The 27854-nt window shown below is 45.4% G+C and overlaps 2 protein-coding genes across 3 annotated transcripts in view; one reads left to right on the top strand and one right to left on the bottom strand.

Annotated features, from left to right (window-relative positions):
* Positions 1-9383, top strand: part of Slk (STE20 like kinase) — a 42701-nt gene extending 33318 nt beyond the window's left edge. For both annotated transcript variants that reach the window (XM_090345948.1, XM_090345949.1), the window contains 6 exons: positions 3816-3945; positions 4832-4956; positions 5401-5589; positions 6589-6714; positions 7554-7667; positions 9145-9383. In XM_090345948.1, the coding sequence (XP_090202074.1) occupies positions 3816-3945; positions 4832-4956; positions 5401-5589; positions 6589-6714; positions 7554-7667; positions 9145-9291 (831 nt within the window). In that variant the 3' untranslated portion in view covers positions 9292-9383. The remainder of the gene's footprint in view (positions 1-3815; positions 3946-4831; positions 4957-5400; positions 5590-6588; positions 6715-7553; positions 7668-9144) is intronic.
* A 4998-nt stretch (positions 9384-14381) lies between these two features.
* The window catches only part of Col17a1 (collagen type XVII alpha 1 chain), a 48291-nt gene continuing 34818 nt past the window's right edge, over positions 14382-27854 (bottom strand). Inside the window, exons 34-56 of the mRNA XM_090345947.1 lie at positions 27079-27114; positions 26730-26810; positions 25722-25757; positions 24784-24861; positions 23975-24028; positions 23812-23853; positions 23588-23641; positions 22876-22935; positions 22095-22127; positions 21947-22012; positions 21616-21666; positions 21053-21175; positions 20443-20580; positions 19920-19982; positions 19403-19543; positions 18773-18862; positions 18565-18675; positions 17987-18133; positions 17425-17736; positions 16817-16954; positions 16536-16598; positions 16312-16392; positions 14382-15750 (exon numbers count right to left, since the gene is read on the bottom strand). Of these exons, the coding sequence (XP_090202073.1) occupies positions 15698-15750; positions 16312-16392; positions 16536-16598; positions 16817-16954; positions 17425-17736; positions 17987-18133; positions 18565-18675; positions 18773-18862; positions 19403-19543; positions 19920-19982; positions 20443-20580; positions 21053-21175; positions 21616-21666; positions 21947-22012; positions 22095-22127; positions 22876-22935; positions 23588-23641; positions 23812-23853; positions 23975-24028; positions 24784-24861; positions 25722-25757; positions 26730-26810; positions 27079-27114 (2051 nt within the window). The 3' untranslated portion in view covers positions 14382-15697. The remainder of the gene's footprint in view (positions 15751-16311; positions 16393-16535; positions 16599-16816; positions 16955-17424; positions 17737-17986; positions 18134-18564; positions 18676-18772; positions 18863-19402; positions 19544-19919; positions 19983-20442; positions 20581-21052; positions 21176-21615; positions 21667-21946; positions 22013-22094; positions 22128-22875; positions 22936-23587; positions 23642-23811; positions 23854-23974; positions 24029-24783; positions 24862-25721; positions 25758-26729; positions 26811-27078; positions 27115-27854) is intronic.

Genomic DNA, 27854 nt, shown 5'->3' with positions numbered 1-27854 from the left:
CTCCTGGCCCCTGGGTGTTTCTATTTTTTAAAGTAACTTTGGTCTTAATATTTTCAGTTACTTTGTTGTTTCCTTTATTTGTTACTTCTAGTGATAAAACTCATCTCCTATCTGTTTTTTATGTAAAATGTCATTTGTGTAAGGTTTCTCATTTTCTGTATATATTTCTTTAAAATTATTTTTAAAAATCTTTAGTTGTACAAAGGTGTTCAGTGCATCTTGATTAATGTCCTTCCTTTCATCATTCTCTCCTAGTAATTTCTAAGTATGAATTCCCCTGTGAATGAATTATACATAGCTTGTGAAGTTAAGAAATATAATAAATAGTAATATTAAAAGTTCATTTCTTTTGGGATAGTGAAATATATTAATGCATATGTATGGATCCTTTTCAAGTGATGTTTAGATGTAATATAAACGCTTTTAGGGGCTGGGAGTTTGGCCTAGTGGTAGAGTGCTTGCCTACCATGCAGGAAGACCCAGGTTCCATTTCTTGGTACCACATACATAGAAAAAGCCAGAAGTGGTGCTGTGGCTCAAGTGGCAGAGCTCTAGCCTTGAGAAAGCTCAAGGACAGTGCCCAGGCCCTGAGTTCAAGCCCCAAGACTGGCAAAAAACAAAACCAAAAGCAACCAAAAACCTTTTAGGGTGGTATTCCTGACTGCAGTGTCACTTTGCTCCTGTCTTCAACTAGAGGATCTGGGTTCATAACTGCCTACCTCAGCTTTGGCCACTGACCCTGTTTTTACCTGGATCACCACAGCACTAGGTCCGCCTCCATGTAGCCTTTGTTGCCTTGCTTCACCCTGTATGTGTTAGAGTCTTCAGGGCACATTACCGTAAGTCATTGGGAGACATGGTTTCTTCAGCTTTGAGTTTTCTGTGCTTTACTTTTGAATTACTAAGTGTAATGCGGTACCAGTAGCACAGAAGCTCCTTGGAATTGAGACTGCCTTTTAGTTTAATAATCCTGGACCTAGTATAAAGCCCAAGGGTTACTGAGTGCTTCATGAAGGTTTTCTTTGAAATTAATTTTTGTCAGTCATGAGGCTTAAACTCTGGGCCTCGGCATTGTCTCTGAGCTCTTCAGCTCGAGGTTAGCATTCTTCCACTTTGAGCCACCATACTACTTCTGGTGTTCTGGTGGTTAATTGGAGATAAGAGTCTTACAGACTTTCCTGTCCAGGCTGGCCTTGAACCACAGTCCTCAGAGCTTAGCCTCTTATGTAGCTAGGATTACAGGTATGAGCCACCAATGCCTGGCTATACTCAACTTTAGAACTATGGCTTATACTGAGTTTTTCATTTTCACATATTTATTGACCTCAGTCTATATTTCTGCATCTGATTTCTTTGGGTATAAATATAAGATTTAAATAAATGCGTTTTAAGTTTGATCCATTGTTTCTGTCTATGGAAACATTAAAAAAACCTTTATGCAAATCAGTGATAAAATGTTGAGCAAATATCTTCAGATTGTAAGTTTATTCAACAAATTTGCATATAGAAATTTTACAATTAGAAGAGAATCAAATTTTCTTACAAATATTTACTGTAGGAAGTAGAGACATTTGAAAACTGTTATAACTGCTTAAAAGATTAGACAGATTTTGCAGCTCTTTAATCATATTCTGAAGCCCTTATTAGTTGAATTTAAATAGTTTTAGTTGTTTAAATAGTTGAATGTAAAATTAACCAACATTCTACGACAGTGATAAAATTAATGAGTAACCGGCTGGGAGTTTGGCCTAGAGGTAGAGTGCTTGCCTAGCATGCACGAAGACTCGGGTTCGGTTCCTTGGTACCACATACATAGCAAAAAGCCGGAAGTGGTGCTGAGGCTCAAGTGGTAGAGTGCTAGCCTTGAGAAAGTCCAAGGACAGTGTTCATGCCCTGAGCCCAAGCCCAGGACGGGCAAAAGAAAAAAGAAAAAAATAACGAGTAACTAGTTAAGTGGATAATTGTCTTTTTTAGAGATACTTTGTCTTTTTTGTTGTTGTTGTTGTTATTGTTGTTTGTCAGGGGCTTGAATTCTGGGCTTGGATGCTGTCCCTGAGCTCTTAAGCTCAAGGCTACCACTCTACCATTTGAGCCATAGTGCCACTTCCCTACTTTTTTTCTTTCTGCTATTGTATATTTGTATTTATGCTAGAATACAAATGGTGATGCCAATAAAATGGTGGCATATATAATTCTGCAGGACTACCTTTGACAGCCTGGAAATTTTTTTTAGTACCAGTCCTGGGCCTTGAACTCAGGGCCTGTGCACTGTCCTTGTACACTTTTTGCTCAAGGCTAGCACTCTACCACCTGAGCCCCAGCATCACTTCTGGCTTTTTCTGTGTGTGTGGTACCGAGGCTTTGTGCATGCTGGCAAGCACTCCACCACTAGGCTATGCTCCCAGCCCAGCCTGGAATTTTTTTTTTCTTCCTCCCCTAGTCATGGGGCTTGAACTGGATGCTATCCCTGAGCTCTTCATCTCAAGGCTAGTGCTCTACCATTTGAGCCACAGAGTGCCTCTTTCTAGTCTGGAATCTTGACAGATGGGAATCCTGAGGAACTCTGTTGGACCCTGAGTGCATGGGAGGGTCAAATGGGTGTCGATCTGGACTTCACCAGACTCTGCCCAAGGCCAAAGAAAGAATAGCTCTAAAATGGATTTGGTTTTTCGGACATGCAAGAAGAGAAGGGATTACAGCTGAAATACCCTTTACAGTCCTAAGTTCTAAGTCCACAGTAGAACTTATCTGCAGTATCCGTTCAGCTAATCACCACTCCTTCCTTCCTTGCCAAGAAAGGATTGGAGATCTAAACATAAATCTAAATGGAAATTTTTAAAAAGTGTAAATTTGCTAGGACATATATCTCAACAAATGTTTGTTGAGAAATTAGTAGAGTTCTAGACATGTTGGTAGAATTTCTTGATTATAGGAATTTTGTTTGTAGTTTTGTAACATGACTCACTTCCCTGATCTAGTTTACATTTCTTTAGCTCTGCATCATCATCATCATCATCATCGTCGTCGTCGTCATCATTATGATTATTATTATTTTGCCAGTCTTGGGGCTTGAACTCAGGGCCGGATCACTGTCCTTGGACACTTTTTACTCAAGGCTAGAGCTATGCTACTTGAGCCACAGTGCCACTTCTGGCCTTTTCTGTGTATGTGATACCAAGAAATCAAACCCAGGGCTTTGTGCATGCTAGGTGAACACGCTATCACTGGCCCCTCTGCATTATTTTTCATTAAGACTTTAAACTATAGTTCTTTTTACGCTCAGGCTATAGATGTAGACACGAACACTGTCTTTCTCTGTTAATGCAGTAATAGTATTATTTCTTCACTCTTTATTTCTCAGAAAAATATAGTTTAAAATTTTGGTGATAGGTTTTGCTTTTTAGCTGTTTATTACCTTCTTAGAAGATATCTCTCATGCCTGTTCTAATCACACCATAGTGAACAGTCAGTTTTAGAAGCTATAAATTTACTTTTGCTCCCAAACTACTGTATCACAGTATTAATTTTGAATGGGTTACAAACATTTTTGTGTATGTTATGAATAGTGAACTTAGAATATCATATATTCTAATACTTTCCTAGAGTTGAGTTGAATTATATGACATTTACACCATGTGCAGACTGTATAATTTGGTGCTTTTCAAATCCAATTAACTTTTAAAGTTAATTTAGAAATATTGTTAACCACTGAGGATGTAGCTCAGTAATAGGGTGCTTGGCCCCATGTAAAATCCTAGCACCTGGGGACCATGACATTTAATTCAGTAAATACTGATGGTTAATTTTGTCTGTAGGAACAAGAATTTGTGCAGAAGCAGCAACAAGAATTAGATGGCTCTTTGAAAAAGATCATCCAACAACAGAAGGCAGAGTTGGCCAATATTGAGAGAGAGTGCCTGAATAACAAACAACAGCTCATGAGAGGTACATGAAATTCCCCAGAGTGGGTATGGAACATAAAGTGGTGCCTCAGAAACATTGCCAAGATATAGCTTAGAGAGTATTTGAATGCTTTCCTCTGGCACAGTGGAAAAGAGAAAATGGAAGAAAGTTGGAGTATATTCCTGGTCCTGGGGCTAGAACTTTGGGCCTGCTCAAGGCTACCACTTTACCGCTTGAGCAACAGTGTAATTTCTGACTTTTTCTGTGATTAATTGAAGATGAGTTTCTTGGACTTCCCTGAAGCCCAGGCTGGCTTCAAACTGTGATCCCCAGACCACAGCCTCCTGAGTAGCTAAGATTATAGGAATGAGCCATGGTACCTGGCAAGATAAATTCTTTTAAATTAGAGACTACAATGTGTGTGTGTCTTAATTTAAAATTCTTTTAAGATAATAAAGTGATTAGAAACATACTTAAAATAAGACTGGGAACAGGGGTAAGTGGTAGAGTGTGTGCTTAGCATGCATGAGGGCCTTGGTTTGATCCCCTTCACTGTGGCAGAATGAAAACAAATTCAAACCCGTTTCTATCCAGATAATGATACAAATATATTTATATAATATTACCCATTGTCTATGTTATACTTAATGGGTACATGATAGAATAGAATTGTAAGTGCTTAATCCCCCTAACAAATTAGCTTAGAATTTTATTTTTTCTTTTCAAGATGACTACATGGAACTTTGGTAGGACATTCTTAGTTTATAGACCGTAACACATATTATTTCCAGTAGTAACATTTTACTTACAGCTCAGAATGTCAGTTTTAAGTTAGCGTACTTAGTGTTTCACTGTTTTGAAATACTGAACCTGGGAGATGTATGTTTACAAAGAGCCAAATGATATTTTGAAAATTACTTTTTTGTAGCTCGAGAGGCCGCGATTTGGGAACTTGAAGAACGACACTTACAGGAAAAACACCAGCTGCTTAAACAGCAACTTAAAGACCAGTATTTCATGCAGAGACATCAGCTACTCAAGCGCCATGAGAAGGTTAATGAAGGGAAAATATACTCACTTTTGTTGATTTTTAAGTTTACAAAGCACTTGGTTTTGAAGTTTCTCTTACAGATGAATTTTTGGTTTCCTAGCTCTCATGAGAAAATTTGATGAAGTAATTATGTCTTGATTAAGGTTAAAGACCTTATATGCTATGATCTTCATTTTGTATCTCAAATATAGCTGTTTGGGCTCCATTGTGACTCAGGTATCTACAAATGTAGATTTCCTATGCTTTCTAAAAGACTTTATTCTAAGACCCTTGCCAGAAATGACTCTGCTTTCTTAAAAAAAAAAGTTTTTCTCAATTGTTTTGCTGGTCACTAGGCAACAAGAGAGAGATTATCTGTGAGAAATGTCAGGTGACGTCTTCCACAGTATATGTGGTATTGAGTATTTAATACATTTACACCGCTATTTCTGTTTGAAATTTTTTAGGAAACAGAGCAAATGCAGCGTTACAATCAGCGACTTATTGAGGAATTGAAAAACAGACAGACTCAGGAAAGAGCAAGACTGCCCAAGATCCAGCGCAGCGAAGCCAAGACTCGAATGGCCATGTTTAAGAAGAGTTTGCGCATTAACTCAACGGCTACACCAGATCAGGACCGTGACAAAATTAAACAGGTAAACATGCACACTTCTTTTAAGTTTAAAAATTTTGAAGGCTCTTTAAAAAGATCATATAATTTCAGTTGTAAACATTTAGTGTAAACAATCATTTTGTGATGGTTGCAACTCACTTTAATTCTAAGATCAGGGTTAGGCATGTACATGACATATCCATTTCTTGGAATGGTGGTCACTGAAGACCTTCCTCCCTTCCTCTCTCCCTCCCTCCCTCATCCCGCAGCAGATCTTGGGCCCTTGGAATAAGAGGATTTGGGCAGTTTTTTTAGTCAAAATATGTATTCACTGTAATACTCAAAAGCAGCCAGCAGAGCCGGGAATTTGGCCTAGTGGTAGAGTGCTTGCCTACCATGCACGAAGATCCGGGTTCGATTCCTCGGTACCATATACGTAGAAAAAAAGCCAGAAATGGTGCTATGGCTCAAGTGGTAGAGCTCTAGTCTTGAGAAAGCCCAAGGATGGGCTCAGGCCCTGAGTTCAAGTCAGGACTGGCAAAAAAAAAAAAAAAAAAAAAAAAAACCCAAACCATTAAGCCACTAGGAGGATTAGGATTTTTTTTGTGTGTATGTTGGTTGTGGGGCTTGAACTCTGGGCCTGGGTGCTGTCTCTAAGCTCTTCAGCTTAAGGCGAGCACTTTACCACTTGAATCACAGCACCACTTCTGGTTATCGGTGGCTGATTGGAGATGAGTCTCATAAACTTTTGTGCCTAGGCTGGCATTGAACCTCAGTCCTCAGATTTCAGTCTCCTGAGTAGCTTGGATTGCAGGTGAGAGCCACCAGTACCCAGCAGGATTAAGACTTTTAATCAGACGTATTCTTGCTTCCCCTCTTGTCCAGGTCTTGGTGTAAGCTCCATCTTTGAGTCATGCTATACTATTAATTTTGTCTTCAGTATACTGCATTTTCAGTTTTGTTGCGTGTCTTAATTACTCCTTTAGAATATGTAAAAAAACCATGGCTATTAATCCTAATTGCCTTTTGTTGCTGTTTACAGTTTGCTGCACAAGAAGAAAAGAGGCAGAAGAACGAGAGATTAGCTCAGCATCAAAAACATGAAAATCAAATGCGGGATCTTCAGTTGCAGTGTGAAGCCAATGTCCGAGAACTGCATCAGCTGCAGGTTAGACTCGGGCTACGCCAGCCCAGCTCTAGTAGTCAGGCAGCTCACGCAGCCGGTGCGGCAGAAATAAGAGGTCACCAGAGCGCACTGGATGTTACTGAGGGGGAGACATGGCATCTAAACTTAAAGGCTGTGGTTCCTGTGTGGACAGTTAGGATCAGTTTAGTGTCCTGGCACTTGTTTATACTTCATAAAACTACGATGAATACAAATGAAGCAAAGTTATAAATTAAGACACAGTGTTTAAGAGGTATTGTATGATTTTTTAAAAATATTTTTCAAGAAACGTAAAGTTTTTTTAAATGATGAGGGAAGTCTTGTCAGATTCTGGATCTAAAGCTTCTGAGTTGATTGTTTACCAGGTTTGTGAAAAAAGTGATAAGTATGTGGTTTTTCTCCTGAGACATGTGGGAGTTATTTCGGAAAGGTCTGTCTTGGGACCTCGGACCTCTCTAGCAATGTGTAGCCCATTGTATGTACCCTAAAATATTCAAAGTTCAGAGCAGTAAGGTCACTGAAGCTACACCATACGCTCGCTTCATTTATGTGAGTAGGAGTATTCGTTACCCTATGTCCTGGTGCTAACTGGTTAAAAGGAAAAGAAAAGCTTCCTAGAATTCGAAGTTCTTTTTCATATGACCTGTTGCTAACGGATCTAGCTTCTAAATGTACAGTCATGTAATTACTTCTTTTATGGTCCTTGGTCCTTGGCTCTTAAAGAACATCTGGAATTTCTGTAATAGCTGATGTTTGATGAGTAATTTTTATTTTGGAAAACAAATGTAGGTTAAAGATTGCCTTGTTGAGATGAAACTTTTTTATCTGAATTTTATTTTCAGAATGAAAAGTGCCACCTGTTGGTCGAACATGAGACTCAGAAACTCAAGGAATTAGATGAGGAACACAGCCAAGAGCTGAAAGAGTGGAGAGAGAAACTGAGACCTAGGAAGAAGGTAACTTTATTTATGGAATTAAGTTATTTACTTTTGTTGGTTATGGGATTTCAACTCAGGACCTGAGTTTTTTCATCCAAGGCCAGCATTCTACCACTTTGAGCCACAGCATTACTAATAGGTAATTTTAAAAACTTGACTTAAAGCACCATATTTGAAGGCTCAAGTTGTGTTTCAGCGATAGTGCCTGCTTTGCAAACATGAGGTCTTGAGTTCAAATCCAATTACTCTTTCCTTCCACCCTCCGAAAAAAGAAGTGTCATTAAATTTTTTTTCTGTTCAGTTGGTCTGTGACAAAGCTGTCCACATGCCATTGTGCCATTTTTTCAGCTTTCATGTGGCCTTTCTTCCCTCTCCTGTCTGTCAGATTCTTACCATTCCTTCATGACTGAGCTCAGTCTTCTCTTCTCAATTGTCTTTCCATGTTCATCCAACTTTCTTTGTGTTTCGTTTGGATTTCAAATTTGTAGACTTCATGATCAGCTATTGATACCTGTCTTAGTCCATGCAGGCCAGTGAAACATAACAGTGTAAACTGGAAGTCCAAGACCAAAATGCCAGTATGCTCAGGTTCTGGCGAGGTCCTTCTTCTGGGTGGCAGACTGCCGGCTTCATGCTGTGTCCTTACTTACAGAAGGGGAAGAACTCTCCACTTCCTTAAAAGCACACAAAGGCTCCCTGATGACCTAATCCTTTTCCAGAGGCCTAACCTACCAACACTATCACATTCAGAATCAGATAGCTACCTATTTCTCTGTCTGTCTGACTGACTGACTGTCTATCTTTTTTTTTTTTTTTTTTTGCCAGTCCTGGGGCTTGAACTGAGGGCACTGTCCTTGAGCTTTTCTTGCTTAAGGCTTGTGCTCTACCACTTGAGACACAGCATCACCTTCTTCTTTTTTTGTGTATGTGGTACAGAGGAATCGAAACCAGGGCTTCATGCATGCTAGGCAAGCACTCTACCTCTAGACCACCAGCCCTTTAGATATTTGTCAAACATTATTTTTGGTTTCTATAATGGGTAGATAAAGATGCATATGGTTTAGATTTTAATCTTTACACAGCTTATAGTCCAATATGAAAGAAAAATATGCACATTAATAACTAAGACAAAAGGAAAAAGCATGAGTGCCATGTAGGGGAGATAGTGGTTAATACTAAGTGTCTTCTGGAATACATCATGATCACATTTCATCTCCCCACAGTATTTTGCCAAGGGATATGGGTGTTACCCCTATTTTACAGCAGAGGACATAAAAGTTCTAGTACTTGACCTCACTTATCTATTTATGTGACTGAGCAGTCTTGAACCTGGAGATTGTGCAAATCTTATGCTCTTAACTTTAGGGGCATGTCTTCCTTTTGATAGCATGTGAGCGAGTATTTGGGGACAGTGGTTTTGTCTTGGCTATCAGAGTAGATTTTGCACAGTGTAACATCAGGGTTTTAACAATTTCTTTTTCTCTTCTTTTTTAAGACATTGGAGGAGGAGTTTGCCAGGAAACTACAGGAACAGGAAGTGTTCTTTAAAATGACTGGAGAGTCAGAATGCCTTAATCCATCCACCCAGAGCCGGATTTCCAAATTCTATCCAATTCCTAGCTTGCATTCCACTGGGTCATAATGACAGGAAGCATTTTGTGGTTGGATTTGGCTTTTTTTTTTTTTGAAATGTGTCATTCAATTCTCTTCATCTTCTGCCACAGTCTGTATCACTCTCAAAGACAATCACATGCTTTGCCTTCTAGGTGTGTTTATGTTTCTATTTTGGTGTTTTTAGCAAAGATGAAGGGAAAATGAATGAGGACAGATGCTAGGCCATGCTGGCAGAGTAGCATCTTGCAGTAATTCCCTAAGGTGATTTTGTATATTAACCTTAAAATATTGTATTCTTTAGACACTGTTACCGAAAAACTGTTAAGAGGAATAACACTTAAAGTTATTTTTAAAAACAACCTGTTACATCATTAAGAATTAATAAATATCTTTTTACCAGACCTAGCTTCTCAGTGATGCCTAAATTTTATATTTGGAACTCTGCTGTAGAGAGTTGGAAAAATTTTCTTTTGGTGAATCAGCTGTCATAAAGTGCATATGCTATTCATTCAATAAATATATTTTATCATGAAATAGAAACAGATTCTTATGAGAAAAGTTATTTCAGTGATTGGTCATCTTGTTTAGGCAGGACCTAATATTGAGGTGCTAGTTTTATTATGATAGTGCCTAAAACACTAAATTTCAAGCACATCTAAAATAGGGTTTTCTTTTGACAAATACCCTTAGTGCATTAAGCATTACTATACTGATTTAAACATTCTTTGCTTATTATTTAGTGGAAATTTTCATCCTAAAACATGATGTACAAAGTTTGGAAAGGTAAATAAAACTAGCTTTTACATGCACAAATTGGAAATGTGAAACTCAACACAAAAACAGTGGTATTGACTTAGCTGTCCCATTTTATTTCCTGAGATAATACTTATCTACTTGAATGACTTTTCTCTGTCATAGAATACTCAGTTCATTTAAAACTGCAGAGATCCATAGTCTCTGAGTTATGTGGGATTTTTTTCTTTTCAGCTAATCTTAAAGAAGCCTTTGTTCAGAATACTTTTATTTTTTTGGTTGGTCATGGGGCTAGAACTCGGGACCTGGGCAGAGCTAGTACACTATCACTTTGAGCCATAGTGCCACTTCTGATTTTCTGGTGATTGATTGGAGGTAATAGTTTCATGGACCTTCTTTCTTGGGCTGGCTTTGAACTGTGACTTAACATCTCAGCTTCCTGAGTAGTTAGGATTCCAGGCCAACATACTTAAAAAAAAAAAAGGAATTTAATAGTTAGGTGTGCATCAAAAATGACATTGTTTTGAAATGACATTACTTAAGTACATTTTGGGTTCATTTTTTCATGTTTATTTACTTTGAGTGGGAAAAACGGAAACCATTCTCATGGAATTGTTAATGAAATGCTCTTACCCATTTGAGGCCATGTGTCAAGTCAAACAGTATTATGAACGGAGTGTGGTCTGTGAGGTTGCACATTTCTAAATGATACTCAGCTGCTTGCACCTGCAACTTCACACTCTTTAAGAGTGCTAGGTACCAAATTTAAGCATTTCAGTTTTCAGTTGCTTTACTCATGAGGCTGGTGAGAAATTTACATATAGTGTTGTGGGAACATTGATTTGTATTATAAAAATGTAAATGTCTGTAGTACTTTCTACCAGTTAATTTGAAAACCTTGGATGCTGAACTTTATCATTGGGTTTAGATGACTTAAAAGTGCATGTGTAATTTTAATTTTGTAATTGTTGTGACAAGCATTATGTACTTGGATGACTTTGTGTAGGTAGCCTTAACTTTGGGCCAAGTTTTTTTTTATATAAATATATATATACATATATATTATGTATGGTTAATTCATATACTTATCACATGAATATGTTACTGTAGACAAACTTGAAATGCTTTATTCTTAAATGCTGGGTTGAAAACTGTTTTGAAAGCCTTTAAAGTATATATCTTTATAAAGTAGTATTCTGGATGATTATGGAAATTGTTTATATTGTTATGATAAAATTGATGGTATAATGTTGCCCAGTGTATTTAATGATTTATTTTGAAGGAGAAAGGGAGGTTGTCAGGTTGTCATATCACTTTGTCCTTTGAAAGTTTCAGTTTATTGGCTTTCAGAAATGGATTCTTTAGTCAGTGGACATTTTTTCACTATCATTTGAATAATTTTGGAATATTTTATTCTTCCTAGTCCTATCAACTTTAATTTAGAGTATTGAATCAGGAGAGAGTCTCAGAGTAGAGCTGTTGACACAGAAGTTTCTCAGCAGTTCTCAGATCTTCCTTAAGTTGCCTTTTGGATTCACTGTTCATAAATGAGTGTTCTTTCCAACATGATTGTATTCTTGTGCATGCAGGACCACACAGTGATACATACACAGAGGGGAAATACTCATCTGACAGCTAAGGTTGTAGAAATCAATTCAAATGTGTTTTATCATGGAGTACACTGCTTGTTCCCACACCTGCCTGATTCTTGTAAGGCCTTACATTAAATGGACAACAGTGCTCTTTTTTGCATGCAGTGTAGGTAGGGAGTGAGACTTCTTGGAAATGTAGACGTGATCCACATGGGTTAGGTTGATTGGTTGCAGCGGCAGAATATGCCATGAAGCGTAGAAAAGGAACTCTCATGTGTTCACCCTAAGCAGCTCCCGCCCCTCTTTTCCCTTTGGGCACACCAGACCTTTTATTTCTGAAGGTCCTGCTCAACGTGATTGGGCACTGACTGCCTTTTCTGATCCTGTCAATCCTTAGTTTATGGATTGCCGAATTCGCTGCTATTCTAGGTGGTTACCTTAAGCTTTTTCTTACCCTTTTCTATGGGGAATCTATGGAGTGGGTAAGGAACTTAGAATGCTTTTAGTTTGTTTGGAGCCTTCCTATGATAGGATACAAAAAATTATAATTAAATATAAACCAAACCAGAGCTACCTCTCAAGTATTGTTTCCTCAAGCACAAAGCTCTCAGGCATATGATACCCTCTTTGATAGAGGGTCTCTGATTTCTTGAGCATCAGCAAGTTTCAGAAGTGACTGTTTTTATACTTTTCCAGTTCCCTTGTAACTATATACATTTCTCCCCATTTCTCACTGTGCTTACATGACAGAGATTGTTCTGAGAAGCTAAATTTGTCCAAATAATTATCTAGAATTATTATTGATTAAAGGAATAGCCTAGAATTGCATTGGAAGAAGAAAGTTCCAGTTTTGTAGACTTCTGAGTAGGTAAATTAACTCTCTTCTGGAAAATGATCTTTTGTAGGAAATTGGGTGATATTATAATTCTTATGTTGAAAATGCCAGATTCATGCCTCCACTGTTGCTCTTCCGTGGCTGACGTGGTTTTGATAAGCCTTTCAAATTTCTGCTGTAAAGCTTGGAATAGAGTGTTTTATCAGTTTTCAGTGTTGGCTGCAGCTTAAACATGTGATCCTTTGCAGTGTAATAAGTTCACAAGCTAAAATTTCAGAAAGAAATTTGTTTCAGATGATGCCTCTTGTCTATTTGGGATCAGTCTGTCTTTTCAGTCGTGGGGTTCACAAATGAAAAATAAAGTTATTTCTTAATCTGTTTTGGGGACACAGTTTTCCTTTTTTTAAATTGACAGTCCTTGAAACTAATTCTTTTGTATGAGAACACTTTGTAGCACCCCTTAAACCTCAGTTCTTGTTACATATTTTGTTATTTTTATTTATTATTATAAGGGTGATGTACAGAGGGGTTACAGTTTCATAAGTCAAGTAATGAGTACATTTCTTTCTGGGCAGTGTCACACCTTTTGTTTTCTGGTTATATATTTTCAAACTTGCCATCTTCAGGGTGGGGTTTTTTTTGTTGTTGTTGTTCTTTGTGGGGCTTGGACTCTGGGCCTGGGCGTTGTCCCTGACCCCTTCAGCTCAAAGCTACAGCCCTACCTCTTGAGGCACAACACCACTTCCAGTTTTCTAGTGGTTAATTGGAGGTAAGAGTCTCATGGTCTTTAGTGCTCCGGCTGGCTTTGAACCATGATCCTTAGTTCTCAGCCTCCTGAGTAGCTAGGATTATAGGCGTGAGCCTGGCTGTCTTCAAGGTGTCTTCTACATTATTAGCTTTCTAGCCTTCTTTGTCCATGTCCTCTCTTGTAAGTTGCTGACATGCAGATGGGGTGTCTTTCAGCATGCAAACACCTTCTTAAACATTGCCATCTATGTGGTGTGTGTGTGTGTGTGTGTGTATTTCATTTGTAACCTTTGGGAAAGTTTTTTTTTTGTACCAAGTGTTTTAAATTGTCTGATGTCACTTTTGTCATTTGTCATTTCTGTGTTCCTTCGAGATTCAGTAGATACCAGGCAGCAGCAGTATCTGGCACATGTTCAGCTTGTCTGGAGAGAGGCATCAATGTCTTTTGTCATCTAGGCACATAATGCACTGTTGATCTCATTGTGGGGTGTGTGTGTGTGTGTGGAAACAAAAGAAGCTCAGATCCATTCCTAATCCAGCTGAACACATCTCTCAAGTCTGTCCATCTTCTTCCTGGGTTTTGTCCAGAGAAGATGGAAAGGTTGGACTTTTACTCCAGAACTCTTTCATGACTTTTGGATGTCTCTGTAAAGTAAATCTAATGACCAGGGGAAAATTTTTAGGTCTGATTAATCAAGAAAAGAATCATTACAGGAGATGGAATACTTCAGTAAAAAATACTAAAAAGCAAATTCAGCTTTTGTGTGAAACTGGTTTGTTTTTGTGTTTTTGAGACAGGGTGTCCGTATGCATCCCAAGCTGGCCTCAAACTTTTGATCTTTCTGCCTCAGCCTTTCAAGTACTGTAATTATATTCAGGCTAGGTATGAAACGAGTGGATTCTTCAGGAGAACTTAAAAAGGCACCTTACACTCATTCCCTATATACAGCAATAAGGTAAACCAAGTTCTGAAGACTGTCTGAGCTCATTTTCAAAACTTCGCATAGTGGTTCACAGTGGCCAGCTACCCAAATATAAAAGTGAAGCCAGAAGAGCGGTGCTTGAGAGGCAGTGTACAATGGAGGAGATGGGGTGATAACATAACGTGAGATTCTCAGGAATGACCATATAGAAAACAATTTCAATCTTTTAAAAAAAGTAGAGATGTTTAATTCTTATCCAACAGTTAGAATCCAGCAATCAGGATCACAGATTATAACAGGTTAACAAATGCATCCTTTTGGGATTTCATTTTGAGTGATTTCCCCACTTTAGTATTTGTACGTTTTCCCTTAATTAAAGGCTTCTAATCTATTATTTGGCCTGTAATTGTAATTTCTTTGCTCCTGGATAATTTCTGTGCTCACTGGAGCAGATAACCCTGTTGCAGATAATTTGTCGCTCATATAGTCCCTCAGTGTTCATTTCAAATAGCTTATAGGAAATGTTCAGATGCTTTATAAGATGGCCAGATTGAGTTGAGTTGCAGGTAAAATCTACCTTTAAAGACATTACCAATGAAAATGCTAGACGTAGTACCCTAAAATATAGCCAGTTTTGTTTTCTTGTGTGTTAGTCAGACCCAAGTAACCCAGAATATTTTCTTAAAAAAAACAAACCCAAACTTCCTTTGTTCAAAATGGTTCACATTAAACATATTAAAAAAGAAAAAACCCACTTTAATTGGAAATTTTACAGTTGAAATGACTTCATCTCATACATGTTTTTTGACAGTGTTTGAGGACCCAGCTGCACAGCCCCCATGCCATTTCCTAAGCACAGGGTGATAGCGTAGTAGTAGCGGAAGCAGCTTTCCTAGAGTCAGGCATTCCATTTCCTTCTCCCCCTCTTCGTGGCTTGCCTATTTGCTCCAGTGTAGTACAGGGTAGCGTAGCTACAGTCTCTAGCACAGACCTATTGGTACAGATCGTAGCCACAATCAAACGTTTTTAAGCAAATGGGAATCATGATCTGCATATATAACTGTTAGGAACCCTATCACTTCTACAGGGGAAGTGAATTTTTGGATTTCTTCAGTTGCAAGAGTCTTAGCTCTCTTGCTGTGACTAGAGAATGCAGAGTGAAAGGAGAGGAAACGGATAGCACAGCCCATCAAGCTGTCACCTCCAAGAAGCCACCCCATCCCCCACCTTCCATTTTAGCCAAGGCTCCAAGACTTGCAAGCTGACACTGATGTTATTGGCTTTCTGAGCCTGGGCCTGGGCGTGGGCCTACGCCTGCACTGAATGCTAAAGAACAAGGAGCCGGGGTCTAGCTAGCAGAGCAGTAAGCCTCATCGCAAGGTGGTGGAGCTACTCTGAACTTCCACCCAGTGAGGCTGTTAGAGATTGTGCGTCTAAGTGCACCCTCACTGTAGCGTGTTCAGACGAAAACCTTGCTACGTGACTAGTGGTTTCAGCAGGACAGAGACTCCACCTCTCATGGTGGAGAGGATCTGACATAGGTGTCCATGTGTATTGCAAGACTTGGTCCAGGAGCCAGCGGCTTCATGGCTTGGTGGCGATGCTTCTCCTCCTCCGCCCCGCATAGACTTGGTCTCCTGAAAGTTAGATGAGCAATTAGAAAATGTTTCATGGCAGTAGTGGCTCATGCCTGTGATCTTTGCTGGCCAGGACACTGAGACTTGAGGATCATGGTTCAATGCCAGCCTGGGCAGAAAAGTCTGTGATGCTCTAATACACCAGAAAACTGGAAGTCGTGCTATGGCTCACAGTAGTAGAGTGCTAGCTTTGAGCGAAAGCGCCCGGGGACAGTGCGCAGGCCCTGTGTTCTTGCCCTCGGAATGCGGACTAAAACAGATGTGTATGGACTGTGCGACCCAATGGGCAGTTACAATCACTGTGACTACTGCCACATGCTTTCAAAATTAATTAAACAGGCTAACAGTTTTATCACCAGATTTGGTCTCCTTTTCCTCTGGGCATTGCCATCTTTTTTAACTGCGAATATGATTATTATGCAAATTACATCCTTGGCAGCCTTTGCTTTGGCATTTGCCTGAATTTCTTAGGCTTGCCTTGTGTGTGTGTGTGGGGGGGGGAGGGGTCACCTTCTGTCTATTGAGTATCAGCTTCCCAGGCTCCACCGCACGCGTGCTTACCTTTGTCTCCTTTCTCGCCCTTGTGTCCTTGAGGGCCAGGGGGCCCAGGAGGGCCTCGAGGTCCAGCAGGGCCCCTGTCACCTGCAGGAATGGGGAGGGATGACATGAGTGTGCCAGTATGCCTGAGGGAACTGCAGGCATGGCACAGCTACCCAGTGTGGCACCAGTGAGGGCTGCTTCTCAGCAAGAGGTTGTCCTTTCATGGATTCCCTGCCACCACTTACCTTTGGGTCCTGGTGTGCCCACATCTCCCTTCTGCCCTGGTGGTCCTGGAATAGCGCCATAGGCTGCAAAGGTGGGAAAAAAACAAAAAAAAAACTAGCCTTAGACGAGATTACCTGAAGCTTGAGAACTTGTGATTCGTTCTCAGCCAGCAGGCAGTGATGGAGTGGAGTTTGGATTTGTCAGCAGATTCGATGGGGTTTTCAGCGTCGTGGATGCACGGTCTTCGTGTGAGTCTGACTGTGGAGCAGGCCACGGGCTCGAAAGCAGGGGGGATGCTTACTTCGGAAGAAGTTCATGAGGTCTTCCGTCACATTGCTGTAGGCAGAGAAGACCTTGCTGATGCCGGGGGGTCCCTGGGGCCCAGGCTGGCCGGGTGGGCCCTGGACAGTGTAGGCCAGTCCCTGCAGCAGACCCTGACCTGCAGAACACCAGAGTGGAGGCCCAGAGGCAGGGGTTACTCCGCGTTGCCGCCAGCAGAAGGAACTCTCTCGAAGCTAAACCAGACAAAGCAGCCACAGGCGGCAGTCGGTCCTGAAGGCGCCCTCTATTCCCTGGGCGGCTGGCACCAGCCTCTGGGAGCTGTGGGTGCTCTTCCAGGGCCTTTGGACTGCATGACTGCTCATCACTACCTTGCCTTGAACCCCACCAGAAAGCCATTATGGCCATAAGGGATCTTCTGAGACCCAGAACCAGTTAGGTATTGGGGAGCTAAGAACCAGGACCCCAGTGTGCTCTGTTCCCCACAGCTTAGCTTACAATACTTTGTGGGGCCCCTTGCACTGAAATGCCTGGGAATCAGGGTGGGCCTCCCATGGTCAGTCCCTGAAAAGTGCCTCTATCCCAAGATGCCCGCATGCTCGCCTCATCAGGGCCTGGGTGTCTACGTACGCTGCAGGCTCTCCGACACTCGCACAGCCAGCTCATTGTAGTCCAGGTCTCCAGTGAAGCTAGCCCCATAGCCTCCGCCTGGACCGATGTCAGTGCCATATGGACCTCCATCTCCAGCACCAAAGGCTCCACCTGCATCTAGGGAGCCTCCGTTGGCTCCACCCAGTGAGCCATAGGAGCTGCCCCGTCTGGCTGAAGAGCTGCTGCCCCAACCATAGGCGTCCTCCCGAGAGGCTAGGCGGCCGTCTCCAGGTGGACCCTGCGGCCCGGGCGGGCCTGGGGGGCCCATGATGAAGCCGCGCACATCAGGACCTACAGGATAGGAAGCTGCTTGAGCAGGAGCCCAGATACTGGTGGAGAGGAAGACTTAGGAGTTAGAGGGTCTCTCCCAGGGTCTCTGTTCCTCAGTGACCGGAGGTGAACTTCAGGGCCTTGGACACCACTGGGAGCAAAGACACCGGGCTTACCCTCCCACACTCTTTTCAGCACCTGCTTCCCTACTTATGGGGACAAGCGAAGGTCTTAGGAGAGGAAGCGGGGACCCAGGCTCAGGGGCACCTACTTGTGAGGTAGCTGATCAGCTCACTGCGGAAGCTGTCGCTGTTTTCCGCTGCATAGCTGGTCAGAGCTCCTGAAACACCCTGGGGCCCTCGAGGACCGGGGGGCCCAGGAGGGCCTGGGGGGCCTGGGATGAATGACAAGCTAGCCGCTGAGGGGGAGAGAAGGAAAGACATGAGCTTGGTCATGTGTGGAGAAGGCTGAATTCTCAGCCAGGCCTCAGAACCTGCCCTGGGCTCCTCCTGCACACAGGGACGGGGCCTGGGAAGGGGGATATGCCTGGGCTTCCTGGATGTGGGCAGGGGTAGCGACAGCCCCCTTTCTGGCATCTTGTAGGAATGGCAGTTGCCAGTGGATCCACCCCAGCTCACCAGATCCTTCCGTGCCCTTCCCTGAGGATGGGCTCTGGCACCCGGGGGTGGGGGGTGGCCCTGCCTGAGTTCTCCACGGACTGCAAAATCCACCTGCAAGGCTCAGGGCCTTCTCTAGGTACTTGTTCCAGGACTACTTGGTGACCGGCAAATGGATTAGCACCCTGTGCCATGTCCTCTTCCCTCCCCATCCGGCTTCCCAGTGTCTCACTGTGCAAGTAAGATGAGAGGTCCTCCATGCTGATGCTAGACCACGCATTGCCTGGGGTCCCGGGTGGCCCAGGGGGGCCTGGGGGTCCAATGATGCCTCTGTATTCAGACCCTGGACCCCAAGGGAGAGCAAGGAGTCAGTGCTGCTGAGGGCTGAGGGTTCTGCTTCTTCCAACCCATCTGGACAGATGGCCCCTGCTTGGCCTTACCTTGGAGCAAAGAGAGGAGCTCTTCATAACTTGTTCCTGGCAGGCCAGGGGGACCTGGGGGGCCAGGAAGCCCAATGCTGATGCCAGTATCTAGGGAACAGAGTTTCAAGTCATAATGGATTCCCATTAGGCAGAGGAGAGCGGCTATAAAATCCTTGTTAGAGAGGAAGTCAGGCTCAGCAATCTAGACAGCAGTGGAATCTGAGGAAGGAAAGAGGGGGTGGCAGGAAAGAGGCAAAGAGAAGTGAGATGATGCAGTCCCAGGCGCTGACAGCAGGGAGGAGGGCATTGAGAAGAGTGCAGGTCAACACTGTCCATAGAAAGCCTCGTGCGTGCGCGCACACGCGCTCCTGTGTGTGTGTGTGTGTGTGTGTGTGTGTGTGTGTGTACATGCGCACATGCATGTGTGTGCACAAGCATGCACACGCTTAAACCCCTCACAAGACAGTGCCCAGGAAGCTCATTGTGACCTCTCTAGCCATGCCCCTGGGTCTGCTCTGGGGCCACTGTGCCAGGATTGGGGAGATCAGGCAGGGAAGGAGAGTGAGGCCATCCTGGAGAGGAAGGGCCTCCCCCCATGTCCTTTAGGACTGGCTGCTGCCAGGACAGGCAGGGCAGGCAGACACTCACTGGACAGGTAGCTGAGAATGCGGTTACTCAGCTCCTCGTAGTCCAAGGCCTGGAGGGATCCACTGCCGCCAACTCCTGGTGGCCCTGGGGGGCCTTGAGGACCCATCAGGAACTGTCGCAGGTACTGTCGTACCTCGTCCCCTGGAAAGGAGAGGATGCACCAGTACAGATCCAGCCTCAGGATGTCCCACACTGCCCAGCCGCCGCCTGCTCTCTGTACAGCCCGACGCCCACATAACTGGCTTCTGGGTTCTCTCCCAGGCCCATACTGCTCAGTGGCCATCAGCACACTTCCAGAAGGTGCTTGCAGCACTGCTTGCTTGCAACCGGGGACAGCAGAGTGTCCTCTTTCCTGTGTGTTTGTGACTCACTGAGGAAGTCAGATCAACGAGAACAAGCTCCTTGTCTCAAAGGATTGACTCAGGTTTGCAGTCCACTAAAAGCTTAGCTGAGGACAAAGTGTTCCTGACAAGCGAGGTTAGGAAGTCCCACCCTCAGCCCACCACAGGTGACTCACGCTGCAGCACAGCCAGGATGTCTTCAGAAGAAATGGATGACGAGGACAGGCTGAAGCCTGAACCTGTGGGAAGAGAGCTTCAGGTTACCTCCCTGGTGCTGGAGCAGACCCCCTGCAACCATCCGCGGGGCACTTCTGACCGAGGGAAATGAGTGAATGGGGAACTAGAGGCTTGTTAGAAACAGGGAAAGGTCCAAGGTTGTTATTTTGGTTAGAAATGCAATTCGTTTTTACAGGACTTCCACCAGATTGTGCCACGCTGAGGGATCTCGTCATAAGCAGAGAGGGACTGATAATTGTGGGGGCACAATCTGGTCAACTGGCTGCCAGGGAAGGCGTGGCCTCCCTTCTCCACCTGAGCCAGTCCTTGTGGAAGCTGGTCCCAGCAAGCTAACTAGAGTGAGGGCAGAATTAAGAGCTCTATTCAGGAGGAGGGCAGAGCAAACAGCAAACTGAGAGCTGAGACTCTGGGAGCTAGAATGGCCTCTCAGAAGGCAGAGGACGGGGTGTGGGGCTGGCTTACTCCGCAAGTAGCTCAAGACATGGCTTGCCAGCTGTGAGTAGTCAAATGTCTCTCCTGTGATGGTGATGACAGGCCCTGGGGGCCCAGGTGGACCTGCCGGACCCTGAACTCCAGATAGGTAAGATCTAATTCTGTCACCTGCCAACAAAGCGATGAAGCTGTTAAGCCTGTCCCCAAGAAGACCAAGTCCCCAAGGGTCAGGGAGGTGACCTACAGCATGTGATTAAAACCTGTTCCACCCTGCTTAGACTCCCTTATCACTGATGGAGAAACTGAGGCAGAAGTCTGTTGGGTCAATAGGTTCCTCAGGGCATGGACTTCTGTCAGTCATCCATTTGTCAAATCACTGCTTCTCCCCGCCCCCCACCCCGCCTGGCACCATGAGGACAGGGGTGAGCTATGGGAGTGTCTGTGTGCATGCAGCCCCCTACAGTAACGATGAGGCTATGTGCGTGGTCAGAGGTATTATAGCCCTGCTCCATGAAGGGGGGGATCTCAGCATCAGTGCATAAATAACTCCCCTACTGTATGCCCACCCACACCAGCTCTGCTCCCTCAGTCCTCTCTTTAACCTACCCCAGCCCCAAGCTGGAGGAATTGGACCACTCACTCTGCATGTACTCCGAGATGTATTGCTGAATATCTTGGCCAGAGGCACTGAGGGAGCCTGGAGGTCCAGGAGGCCCTGGTGGGCCGGGTGGGCCCTGAACATACATGGTGTTCGATGATTCTTCTGCAGGGAAGAGAGAGCATCCTGTGTTGGTTTCCCCGCCCTCAGCCCAGACTTGGGCATTGCACCCCCACTCTCAGGAGGAGAGGCTTTTTCTCTCTCTCTGTGGAGAACATGGAAGAGCAAGCGGCCAGGAGAACAGCCCCATATACATGGAGCGGGGAAATGTGAGCTGAACCAGGCCAAGCCTCACCTTGCCTTTTGCCACCTGCTCAGTACCTCACCGAGTCTTGCTCCTGTCTGGCTGTGCATAGTTACCAGAGTCTGCTCTATGGGCCTCATAGGCCCCTGGCATGGCTAGATCTTTTAGAAATGCATGGGTCCTTCCTCCCCTCCCCAGGCTGTAACCTCCGGATCGCCAGCACACGAGCCCCAGTCCATGGAGAGGGATATAGTCGTGGACAAGAAAACGAGTAGATTCGTATCTGTTCTGTGCTTCTTACCTCGAGAGGGACCACGGGAGAAGCCAGGAGTCCCCGGGATACCAGGGTCACCTGCAATGCAAACCAAGTAGCCCTGTTTGCACTCCCTTACAACCAGCCTTACCCCGGGTAAGAGATTGCTGCAGTTCATTGATTGTCCCATGTCTACTAGTCTTCCATTTACAGTGGTACCATGAGCTCCTTTAGAGCAGAGACTTTTTCCAGGTCCCTGTCACCCTCCAGCCTGTTTCTTCTACTTCTTTCCCCCTGCCCCTACCAAGCCTTGCACATAAGGAAGCACTCGAGGCATTCCATTCAGGGCTGGATTTCAGGATCAGGCTCCTTCACTGACCTTTGGGTCCCTGTGGGCCAGGTGGGCCTGGGGGTCCCCGCATGTTGAATCCAAGAGAACCTGGATCTAGAAATCAATTAAATATAAGTGCAATTAGCTAGGACTAGGATAGGCTAGAGTAGGGATGGGGCAGGGCTTCCATACTTACCAGAGATTGAGAACCCTGGGAGGCCTTGTTCACCTGAGGGATGGAGGGAGGGCCATTCAGTCTCAGCTTCCCCCTTTCCTCTGCCCTCCCCTCTCCTCCCCTCCTGAGGCTCCTCAGGGCCTGGGATTGTTGGGCTACATACTCACATGGTCACCTGCGTTATATACACACCTGCCCTGCACACACACACCAACACTGAACACATACTGACATGGCATACATACCCACATTACATGATACACTCTTACACTGCCCACACCTGAACTGCACGCACTCCAAACAATGAGCCATTCACGGAGACACTGATCTACTTTTGCTCATGAGGACAAACTGCACTTCCAGTAAGCCCTTGGCAGTCAGCTCTTTCTGCCCTGGCCCTACCTCAGGCAGCGTCTGATGTCAGCTCTACTGTACCTTGGTGTCCTTGGGGGCCTGGGGGGCCTGAAGGAAGGAGGAAGAGAGCTGTGAGACACTTGTAACCAGATACTGTGTCTACCGGGTTCCATGGACACAGGGATGGGGCTCCAGTACTGGCACAGACCCAGAACTCTGGGCTTCTTCCATTGGGTCAGCACAGGAGTGGGAATGTTTTTGCTGTGTTTCTGATCATCCTGCCTCCCTCCACTTCTGCCCCCATTCTGCAAGCTACTGAATTTATAATGGGATGTGGCAAGAGGATGAAGAAATGCTCTGTGCACCCAGCCTTAGTGAACTCTCCTGGCTACCCAGTATCAAGCAGGGGACACGTATCAGCTGGTGGAATCCCCAAGGCTGTTCTCACCTTGGTCTCCCTTAGGGCCTGGGGGACCTGGTGGGCCTGGGCGGCCAGAGACGATGGTTTCTGTAGAAGAAAGAGGTAGTTTGAGTGTGGGTACAGTGATGTTTTTGAGGAAGTAGCACCTAGCACACTGTAGATGCTCAATCAACGTTTTGTCAGATGGCTGGCTGGATGGTATAAGGATGCAGGTATATATAGACAAATGTTTGGATGTTCCTATGGCTGGTCATTGGAAAGTACAGATGAATGGCTGAATGAATGAAAAGACGGGAGGATGCAGAGATGAATGGAAGGATGGGTGGATGGAAGGATGGATGGATAGAGGGATCTATCATGGAAGATGATAGATGAGTGAAAAGATCCTTTCTAATAATTGCTCTCAAGTTCTTTCCATAAGCTTCTGTTGTACTGCTACCACACATGCCATGTCTTGGGCATATGTCCTGTCTACTTTATCAGTCCTGGGCTCTTGGAGGTCAGGAACCTCCCTCCGTCTCCTGGAAGCTCTTCAAAGGTAGAGTTGGTTCCCTCCATCAGGCCAGGCCACTAGAGTATTTGCATTGGCATGGTTTATCCCCCCCCCCCCTGCATCCCCGCCAGGTAGTAAGTCAGGAAGATTATGCAGACACAGAAGCATGGGAGGTCAGAAGGAAGACACCTGTGCCAGAGTTTGGTCAAGGTGGCGAACAGGTGTGCCTTGATGTGACAACATTACCTGAGTCAGCCAGGAAAGGTCCTGGTGGGCCTGGTGGGCCGGGCAAGCCTTCTCCTAGGAGGAGAAACCCCAAGACTCATTAGTGCCAGGAGGTGGGCCACGAGCTCTCTGCCCGGGAGGAGGCAAATAAGCTCTTCCTGAAGAGCCATCCCAGGCTTTGAGTCTCAGGGCCTCCCATTTCCTTCATCCTTTCCTGCTCTCTCGGCACAGAGCTCAGTTCTCACCTGGTGGGCCTCGGGGTCCTGGTGGGCCTGGGATGGAAGTCCCTGCGGAAGCAAGTGAAGAAGAGGAAACACTGAGCTTAGGAAGCAGGATCTGGAATTCTTCACTAAGTGCCTTGAATCCCCTGGCCCTGACAGTCTCTACCACAGTCCCTGAGATGCTCACCGGGTGGCCCTCGTGGCCCAGGTGGGCCTGGGGGACCTCGCAAATCAAGGCCTTCTGTAGAGAGAAGAAAAAAACAGAAATGAGACGTCCTTCTTACCTCCAAGGATCATGAGTCTTGGACTCTGGGCCATACTCACCCTCTGGGGAGCCAGGCCCCGGATTAGGTCACATGACCCTCCAGGACTCCATCTGCAAACTTGCAGGCAGCTCATGGGGGTATGGATAATGGGTAGAAACATGGGCTTCCCTGTCAGACAGCCTGTGTTCAAATCCTTGCTTCTGCACGTCTAGTGGGTGACTTGGGGCAACTTTTCAACCTGCCTTAGGTCAGTGAGCTCCTGGAGTGTTGGGAGACTCAGTGTGATGTCACCGAACACTGAGCCCCCAACAATTGGAGCACACAGTGAGGGGCTGTCCAGGGATGGCTGCCATTTTAGCTGTTTATTATTCCAGATATCCAGTGGGAAGTCCAACCACCTGCTCCAGGGCTCTAGCAAGGGCTCTGTGACATACAGGGCAGGAGCCAGTTTCTCAGCCTGGACCTGTAGTTGACATTCTTGCCATTGCTTGTGTTTTGTTTTGAGTAGGAAATGGCCCAATTCCAAGGCCTGGCCTGACCAGGTCCTCCTGTCCCTCAGGGCCTCTCTGACTGCTGTCCCTTCCTGGCCACTGAGCTTCCCATTCCATGCCATCCCTGCTGTTCTTCTTGGCTTCCACAGCCATGTGTGGGAACTGATCATCCCCCAACTAGGCTCTGTGGTGATTCACTGCTGCAGCTGCCCCCAGCCCTGGACAACGGAGGCACTCACGGGTAGAGAGAATTTCGGAGATGGAGCTGCCACTGCTCAGGAAGGATTCACCAGCAAGTCCTGGCTCGCCTCGTGGACCTGTGGGCAGCATATAGAGTTAGACTGAGCACTGCCAGCAGCAATGGGCTCCCGCCTCCCCTTTGGAGAGGGCCCAGGGCCTATGAGTAGAAACACCACCACCCAGCTGAGCTGGCGGAGGCTTACAAATGATGTATGGTCTGAAAAAGGGGTGCTGGCGGAGGGAGGGTGGGCCAAATGAAGGCGAGCACTGCCAGGTCTTGACAGTGGGCTCTGCCTGTGGCAGAAGACTTCCTAGGAGGATTATGCTAGTTCTGTAAGCCTGACACACTCTCTCTCTCTCTCTCTCTCTCTCTCTCTCTCTCTCTCTCTCTCTCTCTCTCTCTCTCTCTCTCTCTCTGTGTGTGTGTGTGTGTGTGTGTATTTTGCTAAGGCTAGCTGGTGCTTTACCACTTGAGCTACAGCTCTGCTACTAGCTTTTTGTTCATTAATGGGAGATAAGAGTCTCAGACTTCTCCATCTGGGCTGGCTCCAACAGTGATGCCCAGATCTCAGCTTCCTGAGTAGCTAGATTTACAGGTACGAGCCACCAGTGCCTGGCTCTGATTGCTTTGTGATACTTGGACAAATCACTGGACAGTGCATGATCATCAAGGTCTGTCAGAGGAGGCAAGATGATATGAAAATAGCCAACTCAACCTTGACCATGGGTCACAGAACCTCAGTCTGTCCTGAGGACACTGACTCTCTCAAAAACAGGGAAGGGGTGGAGAGCCATGGTGAGGAGCCTTTTGGTCTTTCCCCTCCCTTTCTGAAACATCCATCTCTCCCTTTGTCTACAGCACAGGGTCCCAACCCCTGCCTGAGAGGAAAGTCCTGCAGTCTGGGAGTTGCTCAAGTTCTTCCTGCACCTTGCATACCTTGCTGTCCTGGGAGACCAGCGGGGCCAGTGGGGCCTGGAAACAAGGGTGAAGAAAAGAAAAATCACATATCTAGGGTCACAGAAAGAGCTGAAGAAATGGCAGGTGCCTGAGGACACATGTAATGTCTCTTAAGACTTAGACTAGCAGCCCAGAGGGTCAGCTTGCTTAGACTAGGATCAATAGGCAATCTAAGACCGGGTCTGGGAGATCAGCCTCTGGCAGGTACAGGGTACTGCTGTGCTCTCTGTTGCAGTCCTTCAGCCTATCAGGGACCCCTGATATTTCTCAAGGCTAGCACTCTATCACTTGATCCACAGCACCACTTCCAGCCTTTCCTTGTATGCGGTATCAAGGAATCAAACCCAGGACTTCATGCATGCTAGGCACTGTGTGAACGAACTCATGTACTTCAGTTGAGCACAAATACTTCCAATGATTAAAAACATTTAGCAACAGCATAGGCATTTTGGACAAAGTGGAAACATGGTTGTTCATAATTCTTTAACTTCTGAGCATTTTATTTCTTCCGTTTTTTCTTAGCTCTTGTAAGAGCTTCAACCATAGAACACACAACATTCAGTGTCTTGCTTCTTTAAATAATTACTACCATTCTTTATAACTGTCCTCAAAAGTTTTCATGTTTTTGAAACCATCACATGTTGCTAGATGATTTGGGAGACACCTATTACCCTAACTATATGTTGTCTTGAATGCGATGGATTGGGCTGAGTCTGGTGCGAGTTGGCTGTATGACCTTGGGGAAGTTGTTGGCCCATTCTTGCCAGTTTTCCCATCTGCACATGCGGAGGGTGGCGCTGGCCTCCAGTGCCAGGGGCAGGATGATGGACCCCTCTCCCTGTCCAGGAGTATAGGGCCCAACTTCACCAGACCTTCTTTATTCCTGCTTCCTGCCCTTAGTTTTAGGAATAGAGAAAACCTGGCCAGATACAGTCCAGTGAACCCCAGCCTGCTGTTGATTGGAGAAAAGCAAGAAAGTGGACTAACCTGGTGTCCCTGGAGGTCCAGGGGGTCCCATGGCACCAGGAGGTCCTGGGGGACCTGGGACAGTGACTGTGGATAATTCCCCTGAAAACATAAAGTACACAGAATGCTGAACCCCACTGTTTCCTCTCAGAGGTCCTGGCTAGCCCAGAAAGCTGCAGGCTAGTCAGGCCGGACAGGCTGACATTGCTGCCTCTCCTTGCTGCTAACTCCCTCCTGCCCTAGTTGCTGATCCAGGCTCAGGAGCCACAGCCACCCAAGCATCTGCCTGCTTCTCAGAGTATGTCAAGGCTGACACCTGTCACGTGCTATACATAGTCACCACAGAAACCATTTCTCCCAGCTCGCCCACCTGAAGCCATGACTCTGCCTGGAGCCCCGGGTTCACCTGGAGGGGATGACAAGGAGGAGAGTGATCAGATGGATCAGTTAGTCACTCAGTAAGTCACCTTGAAGGCTTCTCTGGCTGCACTGGAGGCGCTTGGCAGGCGGGGGGGGGGGGCTTTCATTTTCAGGCTGAAGGCATTTTAATAAACTGAAGGTGCAGGATGCACTGAGTACAATCTCTTGTCTTCTCTCCTGAATGGGCTTCACAAGAGGGGATGGGAATGCTCATCCTCCAGGGAGGAGAGACTGAGGCTGGCCAGAGAATCATCCTTACTGACAGTCAGTCTCCTTTCTTCCTGAGAATTACCCAAAGGCCAAAGGCTGTGAGCGCATGTGGCAGAGTGAGGGCTTCTCAGGGCTCTAGTTCATGGGATGGCTAGAGAGGCCGGGCAGCATGAAAGGGGAAATCCTGAGTTACATAAAGGTTCATAGCTCTTCACGACCACATATCTCGTCTCTGGGGCTGAGAATGCAATGGTGAGTGAAGGACTTACAGAAGAGAGTTTGTAATTCATATATCTACAATTCCCCCCCATCACCCCCGTGGGTGCATCTCCCACTGAAGGTCCAGGACAGCATGGGGAGGGCAAGGGAGTAGAGCGGCATGTACAGATGCTCCTCAGGCTGGGCACAGCTCCACAGTGGGGTGCTTGCCTTGCAGGCAGGAGGGCCTTTGCAACCACCTTTCCCAAGCCTCTTGACTGGGAGTCCTTTAGAGGACTCCTGCTATTTCTGAAGTTC

Source organism: Megascapheus bottae, chromosome 15 (genome assembly GCF_031878675.1).
Source record: "Megascapheus bottae isolate mThoBot1 chromosome 15, mThoBot2.hap1, whole genome shotgun sequence".
NCBI lineage: Eukaryota > Metazoa > Chordata > Mammalia > Rodentia > Geomyidae > Megascapheus > Megascapheus bottae.
This window is presented reverse-complemented; position numbering and strand designations above follow the sequence as displayed.